General features: G+C 35.0%; 1 protein-coding gene across 1 annotated transcript in view; it reads left to right on the forward strand.

The window, feature by feature from the left end:
- The window catches only part of NEK1 (NIMA related kinase 1), a 226,475-nt gene that overhangs the window by 26,899 nt on the left and 171,861 nt on the right, over positions 1 to 27,715 (forward strand). Inside the window, exons 6-12 of the mRNA XM_081812908.1 lie at positions 3,654 to 3,737; positions 7,209 to 7,276; positions 7,390 to 7,476; positions 10,512 to 10,566; positions 13,696 to 13,896; positions 18,102 to 18,162; positions 20,386 to 20,537. Coding sequence (XP_081669034.1) covers positions 3,654 to 3,737; positions 7,209 to 7,276; positions 7,390 to 7,476; positions 10,512 to 10,566; positions 13,696 to 13,896; positions 18,102 to 18,162; positions 20,386 to 20,537 — 708 coding nt within the window. The remainder of the gene's footprint in view (positions 1 to 3,653; positions 3,738 to 7,208; positions 7,277 to 7,389; positions 7,477 to 10,511; positions 10,567 to 13,695; positions 13,897 to 18,101; positions 18,163 to 20,385; positions 20,538 to 27,715) is intronic.

Genomic DNA, 27,715 nt, shown 5'->3' on the forward strand with positions numbered 1-27,715 from the left:
ACAGAATGACAGAAGGCCCTCCATATCAGTCAGCCTTCAGAAGGAAGGAAATTCAGAAATATACTACAACATGGATCAACCTGAGAACATTATGCCAAGTCAAATAAGTCAGGTACAAAAAGATGAATACCACATGATTGCACTTATATGAGGTACTTAGAATACTTGTAGAGCCAGAAGGTAGAATAGTGATTTCCAGCGACTGGGGGAGAAGGGAATGGGGAGTTATTATTTAATGGGTATAGAGTTTCAGTTTTGCAAGATGAAAAGAGTTCTGGAGTTGGATGGGTGGTGATGGTTGCACCACAATATGAATGTACCTAATACCACTGAAGTATACACTCATAAATGGTTAAGATGATGGATTTTGTATTATGTGTGTTTTACTACAATTAAAAAAATTGAAAAGATACGTAAAGGCAGTACAATTATAAGGATCCTTAGCTTTCTCATAGGTGAGGAACCTTTGTTCAAAAAAATAATCAAATGATAAAGTCAGCACAAATCAGAGAAAATTATTCTGGTGGGCATGGAATATCTGCTTTCTGGGCACATTATGTAGAAGGTAAATAGTAAGTTCTTATTACCTCTTATTCTAAAATCAATTTATTGTTCTAATAGAAAGCCAAGTTTTACTTTTCTGTTACTATAATATTTAGCAGTATAAGTTTTTCAGACTTTTTTAAATAACTTTTAAGAACTTAGCATACTTTAGTAAAATTTTAAATATCTCATTGCACAAAGAAACTTGAGTTTTGGATTAGAGAAGGTGGACTGTAGTGATCTAAAGCAATCTATAGTAGTAAAAATAATGTTGTATACATAAAACTGTAATTCAGATGAGTTTATGGTCATTATCATATAGTGTTTGATTGTCTGGCTCACGTTTTGTAACATATGAATTTGAAAGCCTTTTGAGCAAAAAATGCCATTATCCCAGCAGTATTTTACAAATATTAATATGAATTAATATGTACAAGGAAGTAAAAAGGGGGGATTAGAAGCAGGGTTATAATTTAAGGGCCTTTCCTCTTATCCAGCCTCAACTCTAAGTAATCCAACCCTAATAAGAGTCTCGACTGGATACACAGAGGTAATGGAAATGTAGCTTTTATACTTTTATGTGTCCTTCTCAGCTTTATGTATACCTCCCATCAAAATTTAGCTGTGGAATCATCTCTTTGTCCAATTTTATTTTATCACCTCTAGGCTGAGTTGGCTGTCCTTTTTTGTGCTTTTTCATTACTACTTTGAGTTTACTCATCTCCCTCAATAGTCTTTGATAGGGATCAGCAAACAATGGCCAATGGGCCAATCTCATACCACTGTCAGTATTAGTAAGCAAAGTTTTATTTTTTTTTAATTAATTTATTTTTTTTAAGATTTTATTTGCAAGAGAGAGAATGAGAGACAGCACGAGAGGGAGGAGGGTCAGAGGGAGAAGCAGACTCCCCGCTGAGCAGGGAGCCCGATGTGGGACTCGATCCCAGGACTCCAGGATCATGACCTGAGCCGAAGGCAGTCACTTAACCAACTGAGCCACCCAGGCGCCCAGCAAAGTTTTATTAAAACCACAGTTACATTTATTTGTTTGCATATAGCAATCTATGGCTGCTTTTATTCTGCAGTGGCAAAGTTGAGTTGAAAGAGAGACAACATGGCCTGCAAAGCCTAAAAGATTTACTTTCTGGCCCTTTATAGAATAAATTTGCTGACTCTTGGTCTGTGAGCTCTTTTATTACCTTTTTGCCGATTCCTACACCTATTAGGCATATCATTGGTGCTGAATACATTTTTTGTCAAATTACAAAGGAATATAGGTATGAGAAATATGGTAATGAAATACCCTATCTGTAAGATGAGGCATGCATGGTTTCTAAGATGTGTTCTAGTTATACAGGTAGACTGCATAAAAATAAGTCTCAACTGAGCTTATTTTTCATCTTTTTGTACTTTTTCCTAATCGCTCCCTGGTTGAACTAATTGCCCTATTGTACGTATTGCTGTTATAAAACGTGTGCATTTTATTATAGACACATTTATTTATAAATATATTTTAACCACCATGTGAACTCAAAGTCAGAGAACAGGATTTCAAATTTCTGCTTATAGTGCCTGATATAAATATGGAAAGGAACTTAAAAATTGTGTAGCCCTGAGTAAATACGTTTTGCACTGGACTGAGAGGTTGGTTTATTTTTAAAGAAAATTAAAAGTTATTTTTTGTTTTTTTTAGTAATGTAGTATTCTTTTAAAAAATACTGCAAAGAGTAAAAAGTAGTTTGTTACTTTTCATTTTATCTAATGAAAATCCTCTTCTCTGAGGTATAAACACTGTTAACTGGTAGCTATCCTTCTGTACTTCCTTTATTTCTTCTTTCATTCCTACACACACTATACACTCATATACAATTATATAGAGCTTAGGTATGTAATATACACAAGCATTTCTTTTAAAAAATGCTAGGAGTATGCTGTGCATATCATTCTATAACTTTATTTTTTTCACTTAACAGTATACATGGAAGTACTTAATTCTTTTCAGTGTCTGCATGGTATTTCTAGTACAATATATTTAACTAGGCCTCTTGATGTGTTTATATTTTCTTGCTCTGATGAACATTGCTGGGATGAATATCCTTTAACACATCCTTTTTTGTATTAGTAATTCATATCTGTAAGACAAATTTGAAATTCCAGTTGCTCTTTCGAGTGGTGTATGATTTTAAATTTTCACATACTTTGCCAAATGACTGTAATTAACTTTCTCACAAACAAGGTATGCAAAGACTTATTTCCTCACATTTTGGCCGGTCTTGTGTATTTTATTTTTCTCAAGTTACAAATTATTGTTTTAGTTATTGTTTTAATTATTTTAATTATTTTCTTAAATAATTAATTACACTTAATTATATATTTTGCCATGCAAATGTTTTAAATTTTATATATTCAACATTGTCCGTCTTTTTTCTTGTGACTTAGGGGTTTTGTGTCATGTTTTGAAAGTCCTTCAATCAAAGATTATAGGAAATTAACCTGTGTTTTCTTTGATCGTTTTATAGTCTAATTTTTTCCTGTTTCAAAATGCCATTTAAAGGGGGAAAAATACCATTTAATTGGAATTCTTTTGATATTAGGAATGGGGTAGAAATGAAGTTCTTTTACTTTCAAGTAGCCAGTTTCAGAGAGTGTGTTGATATATGGTGAGTGTGGAAAGAGATGAAAGTCAGTGATGACTTCCAGATTTTGAGCTTGATTTTTTTCCTCTTGTGATTTTTATTTATGTAGAAAAAAGATGTATTTAAAAATAGTGACTCACCATCACAGTATCATAAAATATAAAGTATTTCTGTTTTTCACTCTTCTATAAATTTTTTATATTCTGATTTATAAGAGGTGGAAATTTCTATTTTCTGATTTTTAAGAGATGCTTCAGTAGCAGTCTCTTACATTTTAAAGTTAGTGCATACCCTGCACATAATGTGTCAGTTGGCTTGATTATCTCCTTAATGTTAAAGACATTAATTATAGTGAAATTTAAGGACTTAGTTCCCCTCATCCCCAAATATTGCTTGAATGCTTTTATTGGTTAAAGAAAGACTACTGTGAAATGTAAATTTTAAAAGAAATGACAAATCTGATTTCCCCCCTAGATTTTGGATTGGTTTGTACAGATATGTTTGGCCTTGAAACATGTACATGATCGAAAAATTCTTCATCGAGACATAAAGTCCCAGGTATGTTTATTCTGTCACTAATAACTTCTAAGGGATATGAACATTGAGCCAGCATTGTTTGTGGCTAAAATTTTTGAACCCAAACCAGTCTGTATCAGATTATCGGTTCTCTCTTCCCCCTTCATTATAATCCTAGAAATCCTCTTTATATGCATCATGTGTTAGAGCTCCTGCCTTTTTCCTATATCCTCCTCTTTCTGGGTTTACTCTCATAAGGATGGGAAAAACCCAAAAAATAGGTATGTGGAAAGTCTATTTTGGGGGGGTATTATATGTCTGAAGATGACGTATTCCCCTAACTTCTAGGTTGGAAATGTGTTTTCCTACAGAATTTAGAAGATACCATTCATTTGTCTTTTGGCTTCTAGTGTTGTTATTTAGGAATTTAAAGCCAGTTATTTCTTGAATTTCTCTTTTCTTTTCTCTTTTCATTCATTCATTCATTCATTTTATTTATTTGAGAGAGAGAGAGCAAGCAGGAGCAGGGGGGAGTGGCAGAGGGAGAGGGAGAAGCAGGCTCCCCGCTGAGCAGGGAGCCTGACTTGGGGCTTGACCCCAGGACCCTGAGATCATGACCTGAGCCAAAGGTAGGTGCTTAACTGACTGAGCCACCCAGGTTCCCCTGTTGGAGCTTCTTAATCTAACTCTTCCAAGTACCTTATTTGTTCTTTCACATTTTATATCTTTGTCACTCAGTTGCATTCTAGGTGAATTTTTCAGCCTACTTTCCAGAACTAAATCCTTTTTTAATTTTGTGTAAACTGATGCTTATCTATTTACTTTTTTTTTTAATAATGACTTTTCTTCTAAGATTTTTATTTTTTTTAAATTTTTTTTGTGCATCTTTTTTTTAAATTGTTATGTTAATCCCCATACATTACATCATTAGTTTTAGATGTAGTGTTCCATGATGCATTGTTTGTGCATAACACCCAGTGCTCCATGCAGAACGTGCCCTCCTCAATACCCATCACCAGGCTAACCCATCATCCCACCCCCCTCCCCTCTAGAACCCTCAGTTTGTTTTTCAGAGTCCATCATCTCTCATAGTTCGTCTACCCCTCCGATTTCCCCCCCTTCATTCTTCCCCTCCTGCTATCTTCTTCTTTTTTTTTTCCTTAACATATATTGCACTATTTGTTTCAGAGGTACAGATCTGAGATTCAACAGTCTTGCACAATTCTCTAAGATTTTTAAATGGTTTTTCGTATACATCTCTTCTTACTCTTAAAGATTTTATTTATTTATTTGAGAGAGAGAGAGAGAGAGTGGGAGGGAGAGGGAGAGAGAATCTGAAGCGGACTCCATGCTGTGTGCAGAGCCTGACTTGCGGTGTTCTATCTCATGACTGAGAGATAATGACCTGAGCCAAAACCAAGAGTCAGACACTTAACTGACTGAGCTACCCTGGTGCCCCACTCTGATTGGTTTTTGTTTCATAATGTCTTGTTCTTTTTAAATGGACTTCCTTTATTTATCTCTTTGCAATTTTCTTTCTTTGTAATTTTTTTTTTTAATGATTTTATTTATTTGCGAGAGAGAATGAGAGAGAGAGAGCACATGAGAGGGGGGAGAGTCAGAGGGAGAAGCAGACTCCCTGCTGATCAGGGAGCCCGATGCGGGACTCGATCCTGGGACTCCAGGATCATGACCTGAGCCGAAGGCAGTCGCCCAACCAGCTGAGCCACCCAGGCGCCCCTTTCTTTGTAATTTTTTTAAGATTTTATTTTCAAGTAATCTTTACACCCAGCGTGGGGCTCATACTTACAACCCTGAGATCGAGAGTCACATGCTATACTGACTGAGCTAGCCAGGTGCCTCTCTGCAATTTTCTAAACATATTTACTTTAAAGTTGTTGTTGGGATTGTTTCATAAAATTAATTCTGTCTGGAGTGAATTCTTGTTCTGATTATTTTATTAGCTTTTCTTTTTTTGCATTGGGTTTCCTCATTTGTATTGGACTTTTTTTTTTTTTTGGCTGCTCTTTGTGAGAGATGTTTTGTCCCCACAGCTCACTCATCTTTGCATAGAGGTTTCTTTCATGGATGCCCCACTGGGGCTCCCTCAGTCCCCAGACTGGGTAGCACAGAGGGGATTTATTTCCAGGTGTCAAGGCTGTGTATCTGTCTTACCTTCTTACTCCTGCAGCTTCTTGTATAGCCTGATAGCCTCAGGATGAGTAGTAAGAAGAGGAGAAACTGTGATGGGAACTTTATGCCCCATCCTTCTGGTCCCCCAGTCCTCTGCCACCTAATTCCATTTCACCCCATTTTACTCCATCCCACTCATTCCCATTTTGTGTCATCTTTGGCTGTGAACATGTGTCTGATTCAAGTCTCCTGAACGATACCGAGTTTAATTCATGTTCCACAAACTCCTGCCTTTACTGTTTGATAGAGCAGTGGAGTTAGGTATTTATGCATGCAAATTAACTGGCTAAATTATTGGAAAATTTTAAGGTTAATTTGTTACATTTAGGTTAATTAGAATTTTTAGGCAGGCTTTTTTTTTTGTAATGGAGGGGAAGGTCTGAGTTTATTTTTTTAAAGCTATGTTGAGATATATTTCAAATACAGTAACGTTCACCCCCTGAAAATGTACAGTTCGGTGATTTTTAGTATATTCACAGCGTTGTGAAACATCACCACTCTCTAATTGTAGAACATTCTTTTTATCACTCCAGCAAGAAACCCTGTACCATTAGCAATCACTCTCCATTCCCTCTCTACCTAGACTCTAGAAACCACTAATCTAGTTTCTTTCTCAATGGATTTGCCTATTCTGGACATTTTATGTAAATGGAATCATGTAATATGTGCCTTTGTGTATTTTGAATGGGGTGTCTTTTGTTGCTAATGAATTGTAAGAGTTCTTTTTTCTGGATACAAATTCCTTGTCAGATACATAATTTGCAAGTATTTTCTCCAGTTCACTTTTTTAAAAAAAAAAATTTATTCACTTCTTTTTATTTTAATTCAATTAATTAACATATAATGTGTTACTGGTTTCAGAGGTAGAGGTCAGTGATTCATCAGTCTTATATAATACCCAGTGCTCATTACATCACATGCCCTCCTTAATGTCCATCACCCAGTTACCCCATGTCTGGTCACTTTTGCTGGTCTTCTTTGAACAAAAGTGTTTATTTTTGGTGAAGTCCACTTTATCAATATTTTCCTTTTTGTGCTTTTGGTGTCACATTTAAGAAACCAATGCCCAGCCCAAAGACATGAAGATATATTCGTATATATTCCTCCAGGAGTTTTGTAGTTTTAGTTCTTATATTTAAGAATCCATTTTGAATTAATTTTTCTGTATGGTATGAGATAGGGATCTATACTCATTCTTTTGTATGTGAATATCCAGTTATTCTAGCATTTTTTTAACTAGATTCATCTTTATGAAGAGTTGTCAACTCACAACTGGATGTAACAGTATTTCTGATTTTTTTTTTTACATCTCTTTCACAGAATATATTTTTAACCAAAGATGGGACAATACAACTTGGAGATTTTGGAATTGCTCGAGTACTTAATAGGTAACATCAGTTTTAAACTTTGTTTTGATCTAATGTCCATGTTGAATATATGTGATAATTTTTAATATCCTTTAGTATCTTAAGCTTTTCTAATAATTCTCTTTTTGTTCTAGTACTGTGGAGCTGGCTCGAACTTGCATAGGGACCCCCTACTACTTATCACCTGAAATCTGTGAAAACAAACCTTACAACAATAAAAGGTATTTAAAATGATATTCATTTTAAATCTTTATTTCCTTTAAATCTTTATGTTTCCTTTAAATCTTTGTTATGTTCTATTTACTAACCTTCAGAATATGATTCCAAAATCATTAATACACATGTAAAAATACACTTTTTTTTTTTTACTGTACAATGAGGGGGATTGCAAAGAAGCTATTTCACTATCTCGTTAAAGGAAGTATAGAAAGTGTCACTTTATTTTTTATTTGTTTGTTTATTTAAGTAATTTCTGTACCCCATGTGGGACTTGAACTCATGACCCCAAGATCAAGAGTTGCATGATCTTCTGACTGAGCCAGCGTTCCGAAAGTGTCACTTTATTATAAGTTATAATTGGAAATAGAGTACTTTTTTGGTCTTTGTAATAGTCACTTTCTATTGCATTGTAATAGTTAATAGTTGTTGAACACTTCCTAAATGCCAGGCACTGTTTTGAATGCTTTCTATCTATTCACTCCTTTAATCTTCACAATAACCTTGGGCGCCTGGGTGGCTCAGTTGGTTAAGCGACTGCCTTCGGCTCAGGTCATGATCCTGGAGTCCCGGGATTGAGTCCCACATCAGGCTCCCTGCTCGGCAGGGTGTCTGCTTCTCCCTCTGACCCTCCTCCCTCTCATGCTCTCTGTCTCTCATTCTCTCTCTCGCAAATAAATACAATCTTAAAAAAAAAAAAAAAATCTTCACAATAACCTTGTGAATTGTAGGTATTCATTATTCTTCCTTTTCCTTGTGAGGAAGCCAAATACAGAGAGAGAGGTAAAGCAACTTGGAAGTCCCAGGCATCTGGCTCCCAAGCCCAGATCCCTAATCATTGAATTGTACTGTGGCTAACGGATTGTGTAATATATTCTGCCACTGAATTCCATTTACCCTTTATTTTCTCTCTTTCTAATTGAAGTATCCTAGCCAAGAAACATTGGTCTTAAATTTGAAAGCACACACAGAAGCTAAAAGGAAGAAAGTGATAGTTCCTTTATTTGAGAGTGGGAAGAAAACTGTATTTAAAACCTGAGCAGTTGAGGCAGAGAACATCATCCTAGCAATGTATTTTTTAAAAATATTTATTTATTTATTTGAGAGAGAGAATGAGAGAGCATGAGCAGGGGGAGAGGCAGAGGGAGATAGAGAGAATCCCAAGCAGACTCCCTGCCGAGCATAGAGTTCAACTCGGGACTCCATCCTAGGATGCAGAGATCATGACCTGAGCTGAAACCAAGAGTTGGACGCTCAGCCTACTGAGCCACCAACGTGCCCCCCCAGCAATGTATTTTTTAAATGATTTTAAATTACGATGATCAGTCTAGTTCATGGAATGTATTATTAGTGGATATTCTTAAGGATAGTAGCATTTTCTTTGAGCCAAAGTAATTTTCCATTTTCATGCTATTTCTGTGTCTTATGGATAAGTCAACTGTGAAAAAAATCAGTTTTTAAACTAGGAATGGATTTAATCATCCTTTGGAGAATTTTACATAAAATTAATTTTGTGGAGAAAATGGTTTAAAAATGTCATGGATGAGCATTGTCTATATACTTCAAAAATTTATATTTGTCTAAATATGTTTTAAAGTATTTTATTAATATAGGATCATTAGTTTAATTTTTTTTATACATGGGTCATGTATTAACATATACAAGTACTAAATAACTAATAAACTAAATACTAAATCAATAATAAATTTAATTACATTTACTTTTTTTTTACAAGTTGAATCTTGAAATTAAGTAGATTTTTGGGGTTACAGTTTTATATTTGTAGCTTTTCATGAGTTTGGTTCAAGATAACCTTGGGATTTCAGTGTTAGATTTTATTCTTTTCTAATAAGCTCAACTTTGAGGAGCAGTGGCTTTTGTTGACTACTAAGGACCAGTGTAGCTCTTAACTATGAGTCTTTTATTTTTTCTTTTTAAAAATGGAAATAGTATTTTTTAATTATAAAAATATGTTTAAGATAAAAGGAAGGAAGAAACTGTAAAGAAGGTAGTATGTCCTTAAAGTAAGACTAAATAATTAATGTATTTACCTTACATAATATTTTAGTAGACTGTTATAAGTTTATTTCAGATTTAATTTTAGTAAATTAATATTTTCTTGTTCATCATTAAAACAGTATTTTGCTTTTAAAATACTTTTTAAAATCATGGTATTTTTGTAAGTAATTGAATAAAATAGGTAAATAGAATATTCATGGAATTTACTGGTTTTGTTCTTTTAAATATTACATTCCTTTAATAAAACTTTAAAATAATTGCTTGGGCAATGTCCACAATAGCCAAACTGTGGAAAGAGCCCAGATGTTCATCGACAGATGAATGGATAAAGAAGATGTGGCATATATACACAGTGGAATACTACTCAGCCATCAAAAAAAATGAAATCTTGCCATTTGCAACGACGTAGATGGAACTAGAGGGTATTATGCTAAGCGAAATAAGTCAATCAGAGAAAGTTATCATATGATCTCGCTGATATGTGGAATTTAAGAAACAAAATAGAGGATCATAGGGGAAGAGAGAAAAAAATAAACCAAGATGAAACCAGAGAGGGAGACAAACCATAAGAGACTCTTAATTATAGGAAACAAACTGAGGGATGCTGGAGGGGAGAAAGGTGGAGGGAAGGGATAACTGGGTAATGGACGTTAAGGAGGGTATGTGGTGTAATGAGCACTGGGTGTTATATACAACTGATGAATCACTGAACTCTACCTCTGAAACCAATAATAGAGTATATGTTAATTACTTGAATTTAAATTTAAAAACTGATTACAAAATAAAGTGAGGGAATTAATACAAAAATAAAATAATTGCTTGGGCAACTGCTGTTTTTCTAATCTGGGATAGCTGCTTTTATCATTTGGTTATGGCTGAAATTTTGAGTTTTAAAGGATAAGTTTTATGGAACACATATTTTTGGAAATCATTTTCATGGTGCTTTTGTTTCCTTTAAATGAAAAAAAATTTAAGTAAATTCTGATACTTAGAGAAGATTTCTCATTTTTCCCTTTTCTAGTGACATTTGGGCTCTGGGGTGTGTCCTGTATGAGATGTGTACACTTAAACATGCAGTAAGTAGAAGTTTCTGAAATATTTAAAAAATTGTGTCCTAAAGTACCTGTAATATATATATTTTTAAATCATATGCCATCTTTCAGGTCACCCTCTTGCACTAGAAATTCTCTGTCAGTTTTTAAATTTCTCATCTTAAGTATAAATTTAAATAGATTTGCCCTTAACATATATGTGTATATTACATATGTATGTTATATATTTGTTATTGTAATACATATGTTATACTTTTTTCCAGGAAGTTCTTTTTTTTAAAGATTTATTTATTTATTTTGGAGAGGGAGAGAGAGAATCTCCAGCAGATTCCCCTGATGATTGTGGTGCTGGACGGGGGGTTCGATCCCACAACCCTGAGATCATGACCTGAGCTGAAATCAAGAATCGGATGCTTAACCAACTGAGCCACCCAGGCGCTCCCCCACAGGAAATTATTTCTAACGACAAAAATAAACTTGCTATCTTTTTAATGTTGCATTCGTATGTGAATTTGGTATTTTAGCTTAATGATTTTTGTTTCATCTTAGCAATTTCTCTCAAAACACCCAGAGTATTTGGAATTGAATTGTATTTGAGTTTGGAATTGAAATTAAAGAACATTTTCGACATATTCTTTAAGGGATTTTATCAATTCAAATGCTCTTTAATTAAAACTTATTTTGGGGGCACCTCGATGGCTCAGTTGGTTAAGCATCTAACTCTTGAATTCGGCTCAGGTCATGATCTCAGGGTGGTGATCAGGGTGAGATCAAGCCTGGCGTTGGGCTCCATGCTCAGCAGGAGCATGCTGCTCTCCTTCTGCTCCTTCCCCTGCTTGTGCATACGCGCTCGCTCTCTGTCTCTCTGTCTCTCTCAAATAAATCTTTAAAAATATTTTTTTTTAATTTTTGAGACTTTGTTGAGATGGCACATAAACCCCAGAGGGGAAGTTTTTGTCTTAAATAGGTTGAATTTTAATCACTTTCCATTTCAAAATTTTGCTTTTTAAAAATGCTCCCCTGGGGGTGCTTGGGTGGCTCAGTCAACGAAGCATCCAACTCTTGATTTCAGCTCAGGTCATGATCTCAGGGTGGTGAGATAGAGCCCTGTGTTGGTCTCCTTGCTGGGTGTGGAGCCCGGTTGAGATTCTCTCTCTCCCTCTCCCTCTTCACCTCCCCCCTCTACCCCCTTCCCTGCCCACCCTGTGCGGGCATGCTCTCTCTGTCTTTCTAACAACAACAACAACAAAAAATGCTTCCCCCATTAAACAAGAATGTATTTTCATTACAGAAAACTTAAGAAAATAGATAAAAATATAAAGAAAGTGAATGAATATCAAAAACAATTCTTACAACTGGTAATGAGTACTTGTAATATTTTGTTTCCTTCTAGGCTTTCTTATAGATTATAAGATGAGGTTTTTTTTTCTTTCTACAGTTTAATTATTTTGTCTAAGCAGCTTTATAGCCTGTTTTTATTGCTTGATATTATTTGGGGGATATTTTTTCATTGCTGTGTTTTTTCATGGTTGCATACTCTTTTAAGACTGTATTACCTTATGAAAGCATGGACTGCGAAAGTGATGTGGAATGGTAGTTATCAGATCTGTATTTGAAGGAATTGGTCAGTTTTTCGACACAGTCATTTTAGATATAAATCAGTGTATTTTCTTTCATTTTTTCATCTATGTTCTGTCACCATTGCTTCTGTATTTTGGAATTATTTACTTTTAAGTAGACACATGAAATTAAGTAATTCACTAACCTTTATGAAAAGCTTGTCATTTGAGAGACAGTGAAAATTCATTGTAGTGAAGGAATAATCTATCATTATGCATTTTGAATTCCTTCTTAGGTACATAGATATTTTTAGACTACTGAATTATACTCAAATTTTAATATGCTGAATATCATATTTTACCTTTTTAAGGTTTTATTTATTTGACAGAGAGAGACACAGCAAGAGAGGGAACACAAGCAGGGGGAATGGGAGAGGAGAAGCAGATCTCCCGCGGAGCAGGGAGCCAAATGCGGGGCCTGATCCCAGGACACTGGGATCATGACCTGAGCCGAAGGCAGATGCTTAATGACTGAGCCACCCAGGCATCCCATGAATATCATATTTTAAATGTCTAGGAGAATTCAAGATTTAGCAGAACTTTTTTATACTTGGTATAATCACCAATACCTAATTTATAGCATGTTTTGTTAATGTGTATGTTAAGAATACGTTAACAGCGTACAACTGTTCTATTTTAGCAGAGATGTCAAAAGCTTAATTTTGTTTACTTTCAAAATGAAATCTTTAGATTTTAAACTGCCCCACCGCTGTTGGTTTTTCTCTTTTTTAACTTCAGTTAGAGTTTATATTGTGTTTACTCCTTAAATATATACTATTCCCATTGATATGGCTTATATTCCCCTTTGGAATACTTGCCATGTTGCTCACTACATGGCTTTTGGAAGCATCACACACTTAAAAATATTAAGCAGTGTGTAGAAGGAAAGTAATTCGTATTTTCATTTATTTTTTCTTAAGATTTATTTATTTACGAGAGAGAGGGCATGTGTGCATGAGTTGGGCGAGGGGCAGAGGGAGAGACTCTCAAGCAGACTCCCCGCTGAGTGCAGAGCCAGATGCAGAACTTGATCTCATGACACATGAGATGATGACCTGAGCTGAAATCAAGAGTCAGACCCTTAACTTACTGACCTACTTAGGCATCCTAGTATTTTCATTTATTGTGTTTTTTTCCCAGATACTTTTAGTTTTGTAGTTAATTTCTTGTTTCACTTACTGCAACAGGGCCATAGGTAGGCAGGTCTTAAGACTACAAGGTTTGTTTTTGTCTTTTATTACTGTTTTTATAAAATCTTTAATACCTTTATTCCATCTTTTAGTGTTTTGAGTGAGCAAAAATTAATATTACAGTAAGTTATGTTTTATGAGGACTGATAGTCTCTTAAATATGTTTATAAATCCGTGAACTTTGTTCTAAAGAACATACTCTAAAAGAGAGAACATATGCTGATTAAAATATTTGTAAGAGGATTATATTTCTGTTCCATAGGAAGAGAACGATTTCTCATTGTTTATTCCTATTTTCAATGTATGTATGTTTCATATATGTTAATTTGTTTTCTGGATTTTAGTTTGAAGCTGGCAATATGAAAAACCTGGTACTGAAGATAATCTCTGGATCTTTTCCACCTGTATCTTTACATTATTCTTATGACCTCCGCAATTTACTCTCTCAGTTATTTAAAAGAAATCCTAGGGATAGACCATCAGTCAACTCCATATTGGAGAAAGGTTTTATAGCCAAACGCATTGAAAAGTTTCTCTCACCTCAGGTACGTGTTTTGTTGTTTTTTTTTTTTTTACTTGAAAATAATAAGGTTATGATGCTTAACTAGGGCATGACCTATGTTTTGAGGAGAGCACATCACAGTTCTGGGAGAATGAAGTGCCTTTTTCAGATGACACTGGAGTCACCTTTCTTTCCATTCTTATATTCTTCCTCTTTGGATTTGTTTTCTGGTTGTGAATCTGTACGAGGGAAAACATTCCTCCTGTGTTTCCTCCTAACACTTAATACTGAACTTCTCACCCTTCCAATCACCAAATGTGTGGTAGTTTTTCCCACACCAGGCACTTCTGCAACACGGCTGGGTGTCCAATTTAGTTCACTTCTGGCACTGACTGGAGATATAGATCATCAGATCCCACAGCCAGATAAAGGGATATGTAGGGCAAGGTCTGAAAGGGTCCTGAAAGCAGGAGCTTCTGTTCCAGTGAAATTAGGATGTGTCACCCTGCTGGCATGTTTACCAACACAGAAGCTGTCCAAATCCTGTCCTTCAGTTTTTTACGGAGGCTTTATTATGTAGAAATGATTGATTAAATCATTGGCCATTAGTGTTTGATTAAGCCTCTAGTCCCTTTCCTCTCAGGGAGGGGAGTGAGACTGAAAGTTTCAACCCTCTAATCCTGTGGTACATTTCCCTGGCAATCAGCTTCCATCCTTAGGGGCTTTCCAGATGTCACGTCATTAACATAAATTCAGGTGTGGTTGAAAGTGGCTTGTTAGGAATAACAAAAAAACACCTTTATTCTCTTAACCTTTTGGGTACTTTAAGGGTTTTAGGAGCTGTATGCCAGGAACTAGACACCAGATATGTATTTCTTAATATAAATCATAGTATCACAAAATCATTCTTTTGTTTTGGGTTTCTGTTTTGTTTTCCAATTTTTTTATTGTGGTAAAATGTACACAACATAAAATGCATCCTCTTATCCATTTTTGAGTGTCCAGTTCAGTGGTATTAAAGAGATTTTCAGTGCTGTGCAGTTAATACCACCATTCATCTTCACAACTCTTCATCTTATAAAATAAACTCAATCCCATTAACCAGTAACTCCCCATTCCCTCTGTCATAACTCCTGGCAATCACCTCTCTACTTTCTGTCTTCTTAGGTTTCTAACTGTAAAATTATTATTTAAAAAAATTTTAAATCCAGTATAGTTAACATAGACAGGGTTATATTAGTTGCATGTGTACAGTATAGTGATTCAATGATTCTGCACAATAGTGCTCATCAAGATAAGTGTACTCTTAATCCCCTTCACCTATTTTATCCATCCCCCTACCTACCTCCCCTCTGGTAATCATCTCTAATTGTAAAATTATTAAGCATTTCTGTGCCTCACTGACCTGTAAACAATGGGATTATAAATATATCTACATCATGAGGTGGTTTTTTTTTTAAAAAGTGATAATGTACATAAAGTGCCTAATGTCTAGCATGTAATAAGTGCTCAATATATTCAATATAAATATTATCAATGTGTTATTTTATTATACTAATATAAACATTAATATCTTAAGTTATATGATTATATTCTATTTGGATAATTATTGAAAACTTGTTTTGTGGGCATTTGTATGTATAACAGATTGCTGACTTATGATTTTTCCTCATACTCACATGAAGATGCGTAATAAATGTTGAGTTGAACTGAATTTTACTTTGACAGGATTTATTAAAAATTTATATCAAATCAGTTTGTACAAGTTATTGATATAAATATCATCTGAAACTGGAATTATTTTATATTACATGTTCTGTGTGGCCTTTGTTAATTTAAATGATAACTGTTAAATTCTTCTGTAAATCATGTATCTAGCAAAATCATAGTTTTATTACTTTTATATGCTCATGGGATAAGAGGGAAGTGTCATATATTCTCTGGGTTAATAGAACATCTGTGTGAGCAAATAATTTTCAGAAAACAGAGGTGTGGATTTAACTATTACTACCAGGAGAACACATTAGTCAGCAAAAAGCCAATTAAAATGTGTAGATTGAAGGTTACTTATATAGGATATAGCAAGAATCCCTGAAACTTAGGTATCTTATAAGACTCCTTTGTTATAAGTAACAATTTCAAGGACAGATTTATGATGCAATATACTATTGTTTTTTGGCAACTACTGACGAAGAAAGAGTAACTTCATTGAATCTTGGTGAGGTTCCCTCCTCCCAAAACCAGTGGTTAAGACGTACAGTCTCAAGGCTGAAGCACTTGAATTCAACTAGCCAGCAGTGAAGGAAAACGTGCAAGCCTGATATATCAAAATTTATAATATGGAAAGAAAAAAGGACAGATTATTTATGATTAGTAACAAGTGCAATATTTGATAGTTTAATATATTAATAGCTCCTTGTTGCTATTTAGACATCACTTAGATTTCATTTTTTTGTGAAAATCTCTTCTTTGGTTCCTAAGTTTTATTTTCTGCTATATATCACTTCTTTGGTATTCTAGTGAGAAAGTTTGCAATACATTTTTTAAGGCTTTAACTTTGAAACAATTTGTGAGCTTTACTATATAATATATGAACTACTATAATGTTCTGTAGGGCTTTTAAAAAATCTCTTCTTCTCTAAGTACTGTCACCCAAGGTTTAATAGGGCTTAATTCTCAATCTTGCACACACTGGAAGAAGCTTGACAAATCATGGATAAGCTCTGATTCCTTAGCAGTATAGGTGTTGTCCAATAGTACTTTCAATAGTGCATCAATAGTGATGAAGTGTTTTATATCCGCATTGTCCAACATTGTAGCCACTAGCCACATGTGGTTATTGAATACTTAAATTGTGCCTAGTGTGACCAAGGGGCTGAATTTAAAATTATATTTATTTAAAATTTTAATCCAAATAGCTACTTATGGCTGGCAACTATATTGAACAACATAGCATAGAGATTTCAGAATCTTCTTGGATTCTTCGTGCTCCATCTCTTAGTTCATATTTGCACTCACACAAAAAAGAAAGACTCAAAGAAACTATCCAGTTTGGGGCAAGTTGGAGTTTATAAAGCACTTATTTTCTTCCATGCAAAAGAAAGGGAAAAAATGCAAGTGTTCAGAAGAGAAAATACATTTACACAGTTGCTCTGAATTGCCTGTGAACCAGACCTTCACTTAATTTATCTTTTGGTGCAGTGGTTTTTAAGCTTTAGCATACTTTAAAAAATCACTTGGAGAACATTGCTGGGTCCCATCACTACAATTCCTATTTTAGTGTTTCTGAGGTGGGAGCCTGAGAATTTCCACATTTAATATGTCCCTGGTGATGCTGATTCTGCCAGTATGAGATAACTTGAAAACTGCTATTGGAGGGTCCTTAATGGGACAGATGACCATCTCAGTCATGGTTTTTTGCCTGTTGGAGCTTCTGTTCCACTGCTACTGTGTGAATATTCTCTTCAGCAGGCCTCATTTCTCTTGAAAAAAGAGAAAATTCACTTGTTTTCCCTTTCCCCACCCAACAAAAAAAAAAGCAGGCTTAAATTGAGTTAAATCTTTGTTGGTGTCATAGTTTTGCGCTTAAAGAGGGGAAAAAGAAAATTTAGTGAGTAGGGAGAAAAAATGACTTGCAGGAAATACTAATGATTTTTGGTTCTCAAAATATGTTCATGAATGCTAGAGAATTAAGTACAGGAGTATTTTAGTAATAGTAAGAAGAGATACTTGTTGAATTATCTAAGAATATTCAAATATTTATCCAGTAGTATGTTTATAATTACATATTGTTAAAAGTGAAAACTCATTGGAGATGCTGAGAAGATTCAGAGTAAAGTTGAAATAACTAAGAGGTTAATCTGAGAAAGCGGTAATTAAGTGATTATTAGTTCTGAGGTAAATGAGGGATTTGGCTGTATATAAAATATAGAGGCTATTCCAGATAGGAGGTAATTGTGTTAAATTGCTGAGACATAGAACAGGAAAGCAGTTTATGGGGGCCTTTGTGGTTCATTAGGTTAATTTGAGAAGAAAGGTTGTCTGGAAAAGTCATAAAATAAATTTGTAAGAGTGGAAGGGAATTAGTATGAGAGGAATTTGGGATTACTTAGGTTGAATAAGTAAAGTTTATCTGATAGCATATATGTGACTGAAAAGAGAAAAATGTAATCTGAATAATGGGTAGGGTTTTTATTTTGGAAGTTTCACATCTTTTCTAACTTTTTCTTTGTCCTCCTTCAATCTAAGCTTATTGCGGAAGAATTTTGTCTAAAAACATTTTCCAAGTTTGGAGCGCAGCCTGTACCAGGTAAATGAAATTTAATGAGTCTTCACCTGTTTGCAATAATCAATATACTAGTACTAATTAATATTTTCTAATTATACTAGAGATACATGTAGATATAATAAGTTGGGGTAAATTTAGATAAAATTAATCCAGAGGAAATTCATCTTTAAATTATTTTTGATATATGACAGTATACAACACTTTGTGATGAATTAATAACAAAATTTCCATTTCTTGTCTGCCTTATTTGAATTAAATCTATCTTGAAGTCTTCCATCTTTATCAGTTGCTTAGCTGATATTCTGAGCAGATTGTTGTAGCATGTTCTAAAATGTCTTAGTTAAGTATATATCTTTATATATTTTTCTTTGACAAATACTTCATATTCTAAAATTTTTAAAAAGTGAATTAATATGACATCAGGTACCTTACCAAGGATAATTTTGTTTTAAGTGTGGCCAGCAGCAGTAGAATATTTGTAGGATTGTGGGTATGGTTATATACTATGTGTATGTATATACATATATTTGTGTGAGAAGGAAATTGTATTTTTTCTTCATAAATGATTTCAGAATGAATTTCTAAAATCAGTGGATAACTGTAAGATTTGAAGAGTATATTGTTTTTCAAACAGTGCATTCCATGTTCTCCATTTTGAGTTTGAGTAAATTAATAAAAAGAAATACCATATTATAACAGTGAGTCCATGTAAGCTGGAAGTGGTACAGCAGTGTGTTCTTAGGAAGGCCAGCTATATTTAGCTCTTCCTGAAGATCCTTAGACTCATTGTCTCAGTGTTCAGAGACTGTCATTCCCTGGGAAATCAAGTCACTCTAAACGAAATTCACAAGAGACAAACACACAGCAGAATCAGCATGTCTCTCCTGGCGGTCAAGCCTCATGAGAAGTCAAATCTTAATCAAAAGCCTCATTGTCACAAAGACCAGAAATACTCCATCTCAGCACATTCTTTCCATATAGCCTACAAGGAATTAGAAAGTTATTTTGTTGTAACAGGAGTTGGATGAATGAAATGTTTAATAGCATGAGGCTAAAATAGGTATTGTATTGCTCATGGGCCTATAGGTACTTTGTGGGCTCCAGCTCCCCATATTAATTAAGCTTTATACCACTGGCAGCCTTGTCACTGAGCCTGAGAAATACACCCAAATCAGATAAGTAATTCTCCCTCTTTTCTGGAAGTGAATGGGAACTATTCAGTATTTTTCTCTTGGGAATCTTCATTTTTATACTTTCGTGACTTTAGCTCCTTCTTCAGTATGTGGCCAGTATGTGTACTGGTATACACAATATTTCTTTGGTTGTTTTAATACATTTAGCCAAGTTACAATGTTGTGATGTTATATATATGTGTTCTGATTTGATCTTACAGTTGAACTCTCAAAGGGAAATTTTTTTTCTTCCACTTTTCCTAGTTCCTAGTTAATATCTTTGAGAGATATGAATAGTAGACTTTCCTCTAAATTTTCTTCAATTTAACTGTTTTTCTTGAATTCATCATGTTCTAAGACAGAACCTTCAGTCTTAGAACTCTAGGCTTCAATAAGAATTGGATACATAATTGCTGTAGGGCTTATACTTGTATATAAATTTTTATGTATCTCTGATTATTTCTTTAAAAGCAATCCATAAACATTGTTCTTGATACAGATTGCCCTCTAGAAAGTTTGACCATTTTATATTCCCACCGTATAAAGGTACCCATTTCATGGGACTCTGAGCTATAGTAATTGTTTTAAAGTGTTTGTTCTTCAGTAGGTCTGTAGGTATAAACATCTTTCAGACTATAGATGAAGAAAGTATTAAAGTTGCTCACAATGATGGCGTTATTGAGTTACTATTAACAGCTTTATTGAGTTACAGTTCTATACCATTTAAAGTCTGCTCTTAAATCTCTTAAATTCAGTGATTTTTAGTATATTCACAGGTAAATACAGTCATCACCCATAGTCAATTTTAGGGATGTGCTTTTTTTTAATATGAGAAATTTCAACATCTTAAAGATGTGTGGCTTTTTGCTTTTTTTTTCCTCCAAAAAATGACTTTAGTATCAAATAGTTTATAAAGAAGGCATTGACATGTGCTGAGGAGTGAACAGTATTTTTAATGAAAAGTCTCAAATGCTGTCAATGATTGTGAAAATGAAAAAATGCTATCTTGAATTTTGAAATTAAAGATTTAATATAAACTCTAGGAAAAAACTCTTTGTATCTTTTCATGTAGCTAAAAGACCAGCTTCAGGACAAAGCTTGGCTTCTTTTGTGTCTGCTCAGAAAATTACAAAGCCTGCCGCTAAATATGGAGTACCTTTAACATATAAGAAATTTGGAGATAAAAAATTACATGAAAAGAAACCACTCCAAAAACATAAACAGGTATGATCATATTACAGACTGTGTATTAGTAACAAATTCAGTTTGACCTTTTTTTATTGCAGTTCAGTTATCTTGATACTCATAGGATTGTTTTTATTAAGTTACTAAAGAACATTGCTATTCTCTGCTTCACCAGTCTTCTAAAACTAAGAAGACTTACAGAAATCACAGAGAAACATTAAATAGGTATATTAAGTAGATGGTACAATAAAAAGAAAGTGACATCATTAGTGAAATCACTTTTGGACAACCTAAGCAGAGCCAATCGTTTTTGTGCATAAAACAAGTAAATGTGATATACTTGATAAAAATGTGGGAAAATTTTGTATTTGAGAATTCACAGATAAATAAAATCATAGAGCTGGAAGGAATGTTATTGTACAGTCTATAGTATTTCAGATGAAAAAATTAACACTCATAGCACCTAGGTGAAATGCTCAAGAACACAGTGTTAGTTGCAGGAATTTGACATTTTTCTTCATGTCAGTAGCTGCCTACTTTAGCATATGAAACCTGTTTTGTTCTGGACTACATATGTACATGCATACATATGTGCATACACATGTGTTTAGATACATATGAACATTGAGCATATTGCTGTAAGAGAAATCTAAGTTAAAATCTCATAAAGTAGTTCAAATGATTACTGTAAATTAGTCTTCAAATAAGTTGTATAAGTCAGCCTCCAGTCAGGAGAAAAAAGTGCATAATAATTTGATCAAGGAAAGTTTAAATAATTAGTAACTATGTTTAGGGAATTAACTTCAAGGGATAAAGAACTCTAGAGAATATAGGAACAGCAGATAAAGGAAGCAGCCACTACTCCTAGTGCTGATACATAGTACCCAAAGAAGGAATAGATTTTGGAAAATCTCCACACCACCACCCTTAAGGCTGAGATTCAAACCTTATTGGGTGTGGTATGGCTATAATTCAATGGCTGGTGAGTTCACTGAGCTGCCATAGGCTGAGGCTGGCAAACATAAAATTGTCCACTGTAGAGCTGATGAAGCTCTTGAGAACCTGCTTAGAGTGCCTGTGAAATGTACTGGGAAGCTGCTTGGGGAATCATTGAATCGACTGGGAAGCCTACTGGAGTGCTGGTGGAAGTTGTCAGGTGTTGCTGAACTCTTTGGGCTGGGATGCTAGTTGGGTCACCAGTGGAATGTGGTGGGAAACTGGCCTTGGGGTTGCTGTCAAAGGTTACAGGGAAGCTGGCAGGGGAACCAGCAGAACTCTCCTGGAAGCTTCCCACAGGGGTAATGTCACTATGTGTCCCACATGCAGCAGGAACAAGAAGAAAGAAAGCCTGCTAATCAGGAACAGAAGCCATTTCCTTCTGCACGGTCCCTCCAACATCATCTGCTAACAAAGCTTAACATTGTACTAGCAAACAAAGAAGTGTTTAAATTGTCTGGCTTCTAACAAGGCGGACAATGACGGGTGAATTTGCAGCTGAGAGGCAATATGATAACTGGCACACAAGTTTTCCCTCGCTGCCTCCCTCCCTTCCTTCAGTCCTTCCATATAACACTAAATTAGGTCTAATGGACCAATTCCATCTTATCTTTTATCCCTCTTCTTTAATCACCAGAAGCGCTGGACCTCCAGACTTTTCCTTCATTAGCTAGTCTTTCAATTCCATATGATTCTGGTCATACCCCAATCTGACCCTCACCCTCTGCAGACCTCCCTAAACTCTTCCAGAAAGCCCTCTTATAGCACATTATCAGCACAATTCCCTGTATTTTAAGCTTGTAGAGTTTTTCGATCTTTTTTGCTCTGAAACCTGGCTTGTCCCTGAACACACTGTTGTGCAATTGTCTTTCATGGTGTCTCTAATCTCTTAATACCACTGCGTCTAGAAGTAGGATGAAGGAGGTGTTTTCCTTGCTTCTCACTGCAGGACTCTTCCCTGCTCCCTAACCACAACCACCCCCCAAAATTTTGAGGCTTTTGCTACCAGATTGTATCACCTGTTAACCCTCTGTGGGTCATCTGCAGACTCTCATTTTTTAAAGACTTTAACACTTGATTCCTGGTCACTTTTCCCAATACTGTCCTAATTCTTGTCATGCCATCAAATTTCTCATTATTACAGCAACTCTTCCATAGTCTCAATCATAAGCATCCCATGACTTACCATTATTTCCTGTGTTTCCAGCTTATTCCTGGAGGACTTTGCCTCCACAACTTTTGTCCTATTTTGATCCATGGATTTTTCTAGTTTTTTTTTTTTCAATGTCCCTCTCCTCATTTTTTATTTTCCTTTTTTGGCTTAAATTCCATGTTCTCCTATTATAATAATTTCCAAAGCTTCACCTGTCTTTCACTATTACAAATCACCTGGCAAAAACTAACTTGGTGAAATCCAACTCTCTATCTCTTTTGAGCCTGAACTTAGGTAGTGGAATGTGATTGGAGAAAACATACAACTATTCTAACTGGTCTCACTTTAAATTTATAACTAATAGTATCAAGTAAGCACCTTCTGGCCACGCTATTATATTTGCTCAGCCCACTTACTCGCCTACTTTATTTTATTTTTGTTGTTTTTTTTAATTTAAATTCAATTAACATGTAATGTATTATTGGTTTCAGAGGTAGAGGTCAGTGATTATGTATTATGTATTATGTAAGTCAGCCTTACATAATACCCAGTGCTCATTACATCATGTGCCCTCCTTAATGTCCATCATCCAGTTACCCCGTTCCCTCATCCTGCTTCCCTCCAGGAACCCTCAGTTTGTTTCCTATGCTAAAGAGTCTCTTATAATTTGTCTCCCTCTCTGATGTTGTCTTGTTTTATTTTTTTCCTCTCTTCCCCTATGATCCTCTGTTTTGTTTCTTGAATTCCACATACCAGCGAGATCATATGATAGTTGTCTTTTTCTGATTGGCTTATTTCACTTAACACTCTCTATTTCCATCCACGTCATTGTAAATGCCAAGATTTCATTTTTTTTTGGTGGCTGAGGAGTATTCCATTGTATATATATATATAACACATCTTTTTTATCCATTCGTCTGTTGATGGACATCTGGGCTCTTTCCATAGTTTGGCTTTTGTGGATATTGCTGCTATAAACATTGGGGTGCATGTACCCCTTTGGATCACTACATTTGTATCTTTGGGATAAATACCCAGTAGTGCAATTGCTGGGTCGTAGGGTAGCTGTTTTCAACCTTTTGAGGAACCTCCATACTATTTTCCAGAGTGGCTGCACCAGCTTGCATTCCCACCAACAGTGTAAGAGGATTCCCCTTCTCCTCATCCTTGCCAACATCTGTTGTTTCCTGAGTGGTTAATTTTAGCCATTCTGACTGGTGTGAGGCGGTATCTCATGGTGGTTTTGATATGTGTTTCCCTGATGCTGAGTGATGTTGAGCATTTTTCATGTGTCTGTTGGCCATTTATATGTCATCTTTGGAAAAATGTCTGTTCATCTCTTCTGCCCATTTTTTGATTGGATTATTCTTTAAGTGTTGAGTTTGATAAGTTCTTTATAGATTTTGGATATTAGCCCTTTATCTGCTTTGTCACTTGCAAATATTTTCTCCCATTCTGTTGGTTGTCTTTTGGTTTTGTTGATTGTTTCCTTTGCTGTGCAGAAGCTTTTTATCTTGATGAAGACCCAATAGTTCATGAAGACAGTATGGTACTGGCACAAAAACAGACACATAGATCAAGGGAATAGGATAGAGAATCCAGAAATGGACCCTCATCTCTTTGATCAACTAATCTTCGACAAAGCAGTGCAGCCGCTTTCACCTTATTGGTTAAATTTATTCCTAAATATTTTATCATTTTGAATCAGTGGAATGGTTTTCTTGATTTCTCTTTCTGAGAATTTGTTATTAGTGTATAGAAACACAACAGATTTTTGTACATTAATGTTGTATCCTGCAACTTCACTAAATTCATTTATTACTTTATACTAGTTTTTTTGGTGTAATCTTTCGGGTTTTTTATATATAGTATCAGGATACCTGTAAATAGTGACAGTTTTACTTTTCCTTTCTAATTTAGATGCCTTTTATTTCTTTTACTTGCCTGGGACTTCCAGTATTATGTTGAATAAAAATAATGAGCATCCTTGTTTTGTTTCTGATCATAGAGGAAAAACTTTTGTCTTTTTACCAGAGTATGAGGTTAACTGTGGGTCTGTCATAGATGGCTTTATTATGTTGAGGTACATTCCTTCTATATCTACTTTGTTGAACATTTTTATTATAAATGATGTTAAATTTTGTCAAATTATTTTGCATCTATTGAGATGATCATGTGAGATTTTTATCATTTATTTTGTTAATGTGGTTTATTATGTTGATAGATTTGTAGATGTTGAACCATCTTTGCATCCCTGGAATAAGTACTTCTTGATCATGGTGTATGGTCCTTTTAATGTATTGTTTATTTCGGTTTGCTAATATTTTGTTGAGGATATTTGCATCTATGTTCTTCAGGGATACTGGCCTGTAATATTCTTTTTTTGTGGTGTCCTTGTCTGGTTTGATATCAGGGTAATGCTGGCCTGGTAAAATATGTTTGGAAGTTTTCCTTCTTTAATTTTTTGTAAGAGTTTGAGAAAGATAGGTGTGAAATCTTTGAATGTTTAGTAGAATTCACCAGTGAAGTCATTTGGTCCTGAACTTTCGTTTATTGGGAGATTTTTGAATACTGATTCAACCCCTTTACTAGTAATCAGTCTATTCAGATTTCTGTTCCTTTATGATTCTGTCTTGGAAGATTATAAAGTCTAGGAATTTATCTACTTCTTATATCTGGCATATAATTCTTTACAGTAGTCTCAGGATTTTTTATCAATTGTAAGTTTTCCTCTTTTATTTCTGATTTGATTTATTTTAGCCCTCTCTCCTTTTTTCTTAGTGAATCTTCCTAAAGCTTTCTTTCATTTCTGATCTTTATTATTTCCTTCCTTCAACTACCTTTGGGCTTCATTTATTCTTCCTTGTCTAGTTCCTTTAAATTGTTAAGTTTAAAATGTTTGGGGTGCCTGGGTGGCTCAGTTGGTTAAGCGCCTGCTTTCGACTCAGGTCATGATTCCAGGGTCCTGGGATCGAGCCCGGTGTCGGGCTCCCTGCTCAGTGGAGAGTCTGCTTCTCCTTCTCCCTCTGCTGCTTCCCACCCCCCCCCCACCCCGGCTCATGCTCTCTCTCTCTATCTCAAATAAATAAATAAAATCTTTTAAAAAGGTTTAAAATTATTTGAGAAACAATGTTAAATTGTTTCTAGGTTGTTTGATATTTCTCTTATTTCTTGAAGTAGAAACTATGAACTATGAACTTTCTGTGAACTTTCCTCTTAGAACTGCATTTGCTGCATCCCAAAGATTTTGGTGTGCCCTATTTCTGTTTTCATTTGTCTCTAGGTATTTTATGATTTCTCCTTTGATTTCTTCTGTGACTCAGTAGTGTTCAGGAATGTGTTGTTTAGTCTTGACATATTTGCAGTTTTTCCAGTGTTCTTATATCACTGATTTCTAGTTTTGTAACATTGTGGTCAGAAAAGTTGCTTGATATGATTCCATTCTTCTTGAATTTTTGAGACTTACTTTGTTTCTTAACATGTTAAGCATCCTGGAGAATGTTCCATGTGCAGTTGACGATGTGTATTTTGCTTTTTTTTTTTTTTTTAAAGATTTTATTTATCTATTTGACAGAACGAGAGAGCAGGAGAGCACTAGCAGTGGAAGCTGCAGAGGGAGAGGGAGAAGCAGGCCCCCTGCTAAGCAGGGAGCCCGATGTGAGGCTGGATCCCAGAACCCTGGGATCATGACCTGAGCCAAAGATAATCGCCTAACCAGCTGAGCCACCCAGGCGCCCTATTTGCTGCTTTTGGATGAATGTTCTCTATGTATCTGTTAAGTCCCGTGTTTCCTTATTGATTTTCTGTCTGTATGATCTATCCATTGATGTAGTGGGTTGTTAACATCCCCTGCTATTGTGTCGCTGTCAATCTCTCCCTTTATGTCTGTCAATATTTGCTTTATATATTTTGGTGCTTTATGCTGGGTGAATATATATTTATATATATTCATAAATAGTATATTTTCATAACCCACTTATTATTATGTAGTGCCCCTCTTTCTCTTCCATTATAGTCTTTTTATATTTCCTTTGATATGAGTATAGCTACATCAGCTTTCTTATCAATTTGCACAGAATATCTTTTTTCATCCATTTACCTTCAGTCTGTGTGTGTCTTCTTTTCTGAAGGGAGTCTTTTGTAGGCAGTATATAGGTGTGTCTTTTTTATTATTTATTTATTTATTTTTATTATGCTATGTTAGTTACCATACAGTACATCATTAGTTTTTGTTGTAGTGTTCTATGATTCATTGTTTGAGTATAACCCTCCTTAATACCTATCACCGGGTAACCCATCCTCCCACCCTCCGATTTCCCCGCTTCATTTTTCCCTTCCTTTTCCTAATGTCCTCCATGCTATTCCTTATGTTCCACAAATAAGTGAAACCATATAATAAGTGACTTTCTCTGCTTGACTTATTTCACTTAGCATAATCTCCTCCAGTCCTGTCCATGTTAATGTAAAAGTTGGGTATTCATCCTTTCTGATGGCTGAGTAATATTCCATTGTATTATATGGATCACATCTTCTTTCTCCATTCGTCTGTTGAAGGGCATCTCGGCTCTTTCCACAGTTTGGCTGTTACGGACATTGCTGCTATGAACATTGTGTGTATATGGCCCTCTTTTCACTACATCTGTGTCTTTGGGGTAAATACCCAGTAGTGCAATTGCTGGGTCAGAGGGTAGCTCTATTTTTAAATTTTTGAGGAACCTCCACACTGTTTTCCAAAGTGGCTGTACCAACTTGCATTCCCACCAACAGTGCAAGAGGGTTCCTCTTTCTCCACATCCTCGCCAACACTTGTTTCCTGTCTTGTTAATTTTTGCCATTCTAACTGGTGTAAGGTGGTATCTCAGTGTGGTTTTGATTTGAATTTTCCCTGATGGCTAATGATGATGAACATTTTTTCATGTTTCTGTTAGTCATTTGTATGTCTTCTTTTGAGAAGTGTCTGTTCATGTCTTCTGCCCATTTTTTGACTGGATTATTTGTTCTTTGGGTGTTGAGTTTGAGAAGTTCTTTATAGATCTTGGATATCAGCCCTTTGTCTGTAGTGTCATTT

Source organism: Leptonychotes weddellii, chromosome 2, assembly GCF_054177405.1.
Source record: "Leptonychotes weddellii isolate Sample4059 chromosome 2, ASM5417740v2, whole genome shotgun sequence".
In the NCBI taxonomy this organism is placed as follows: Eukaryota; Metazoa; Chordata; class Mammalia; order Carnivora; family Phocidae; genus Leptonychotes; species Leptonychotes weddellii.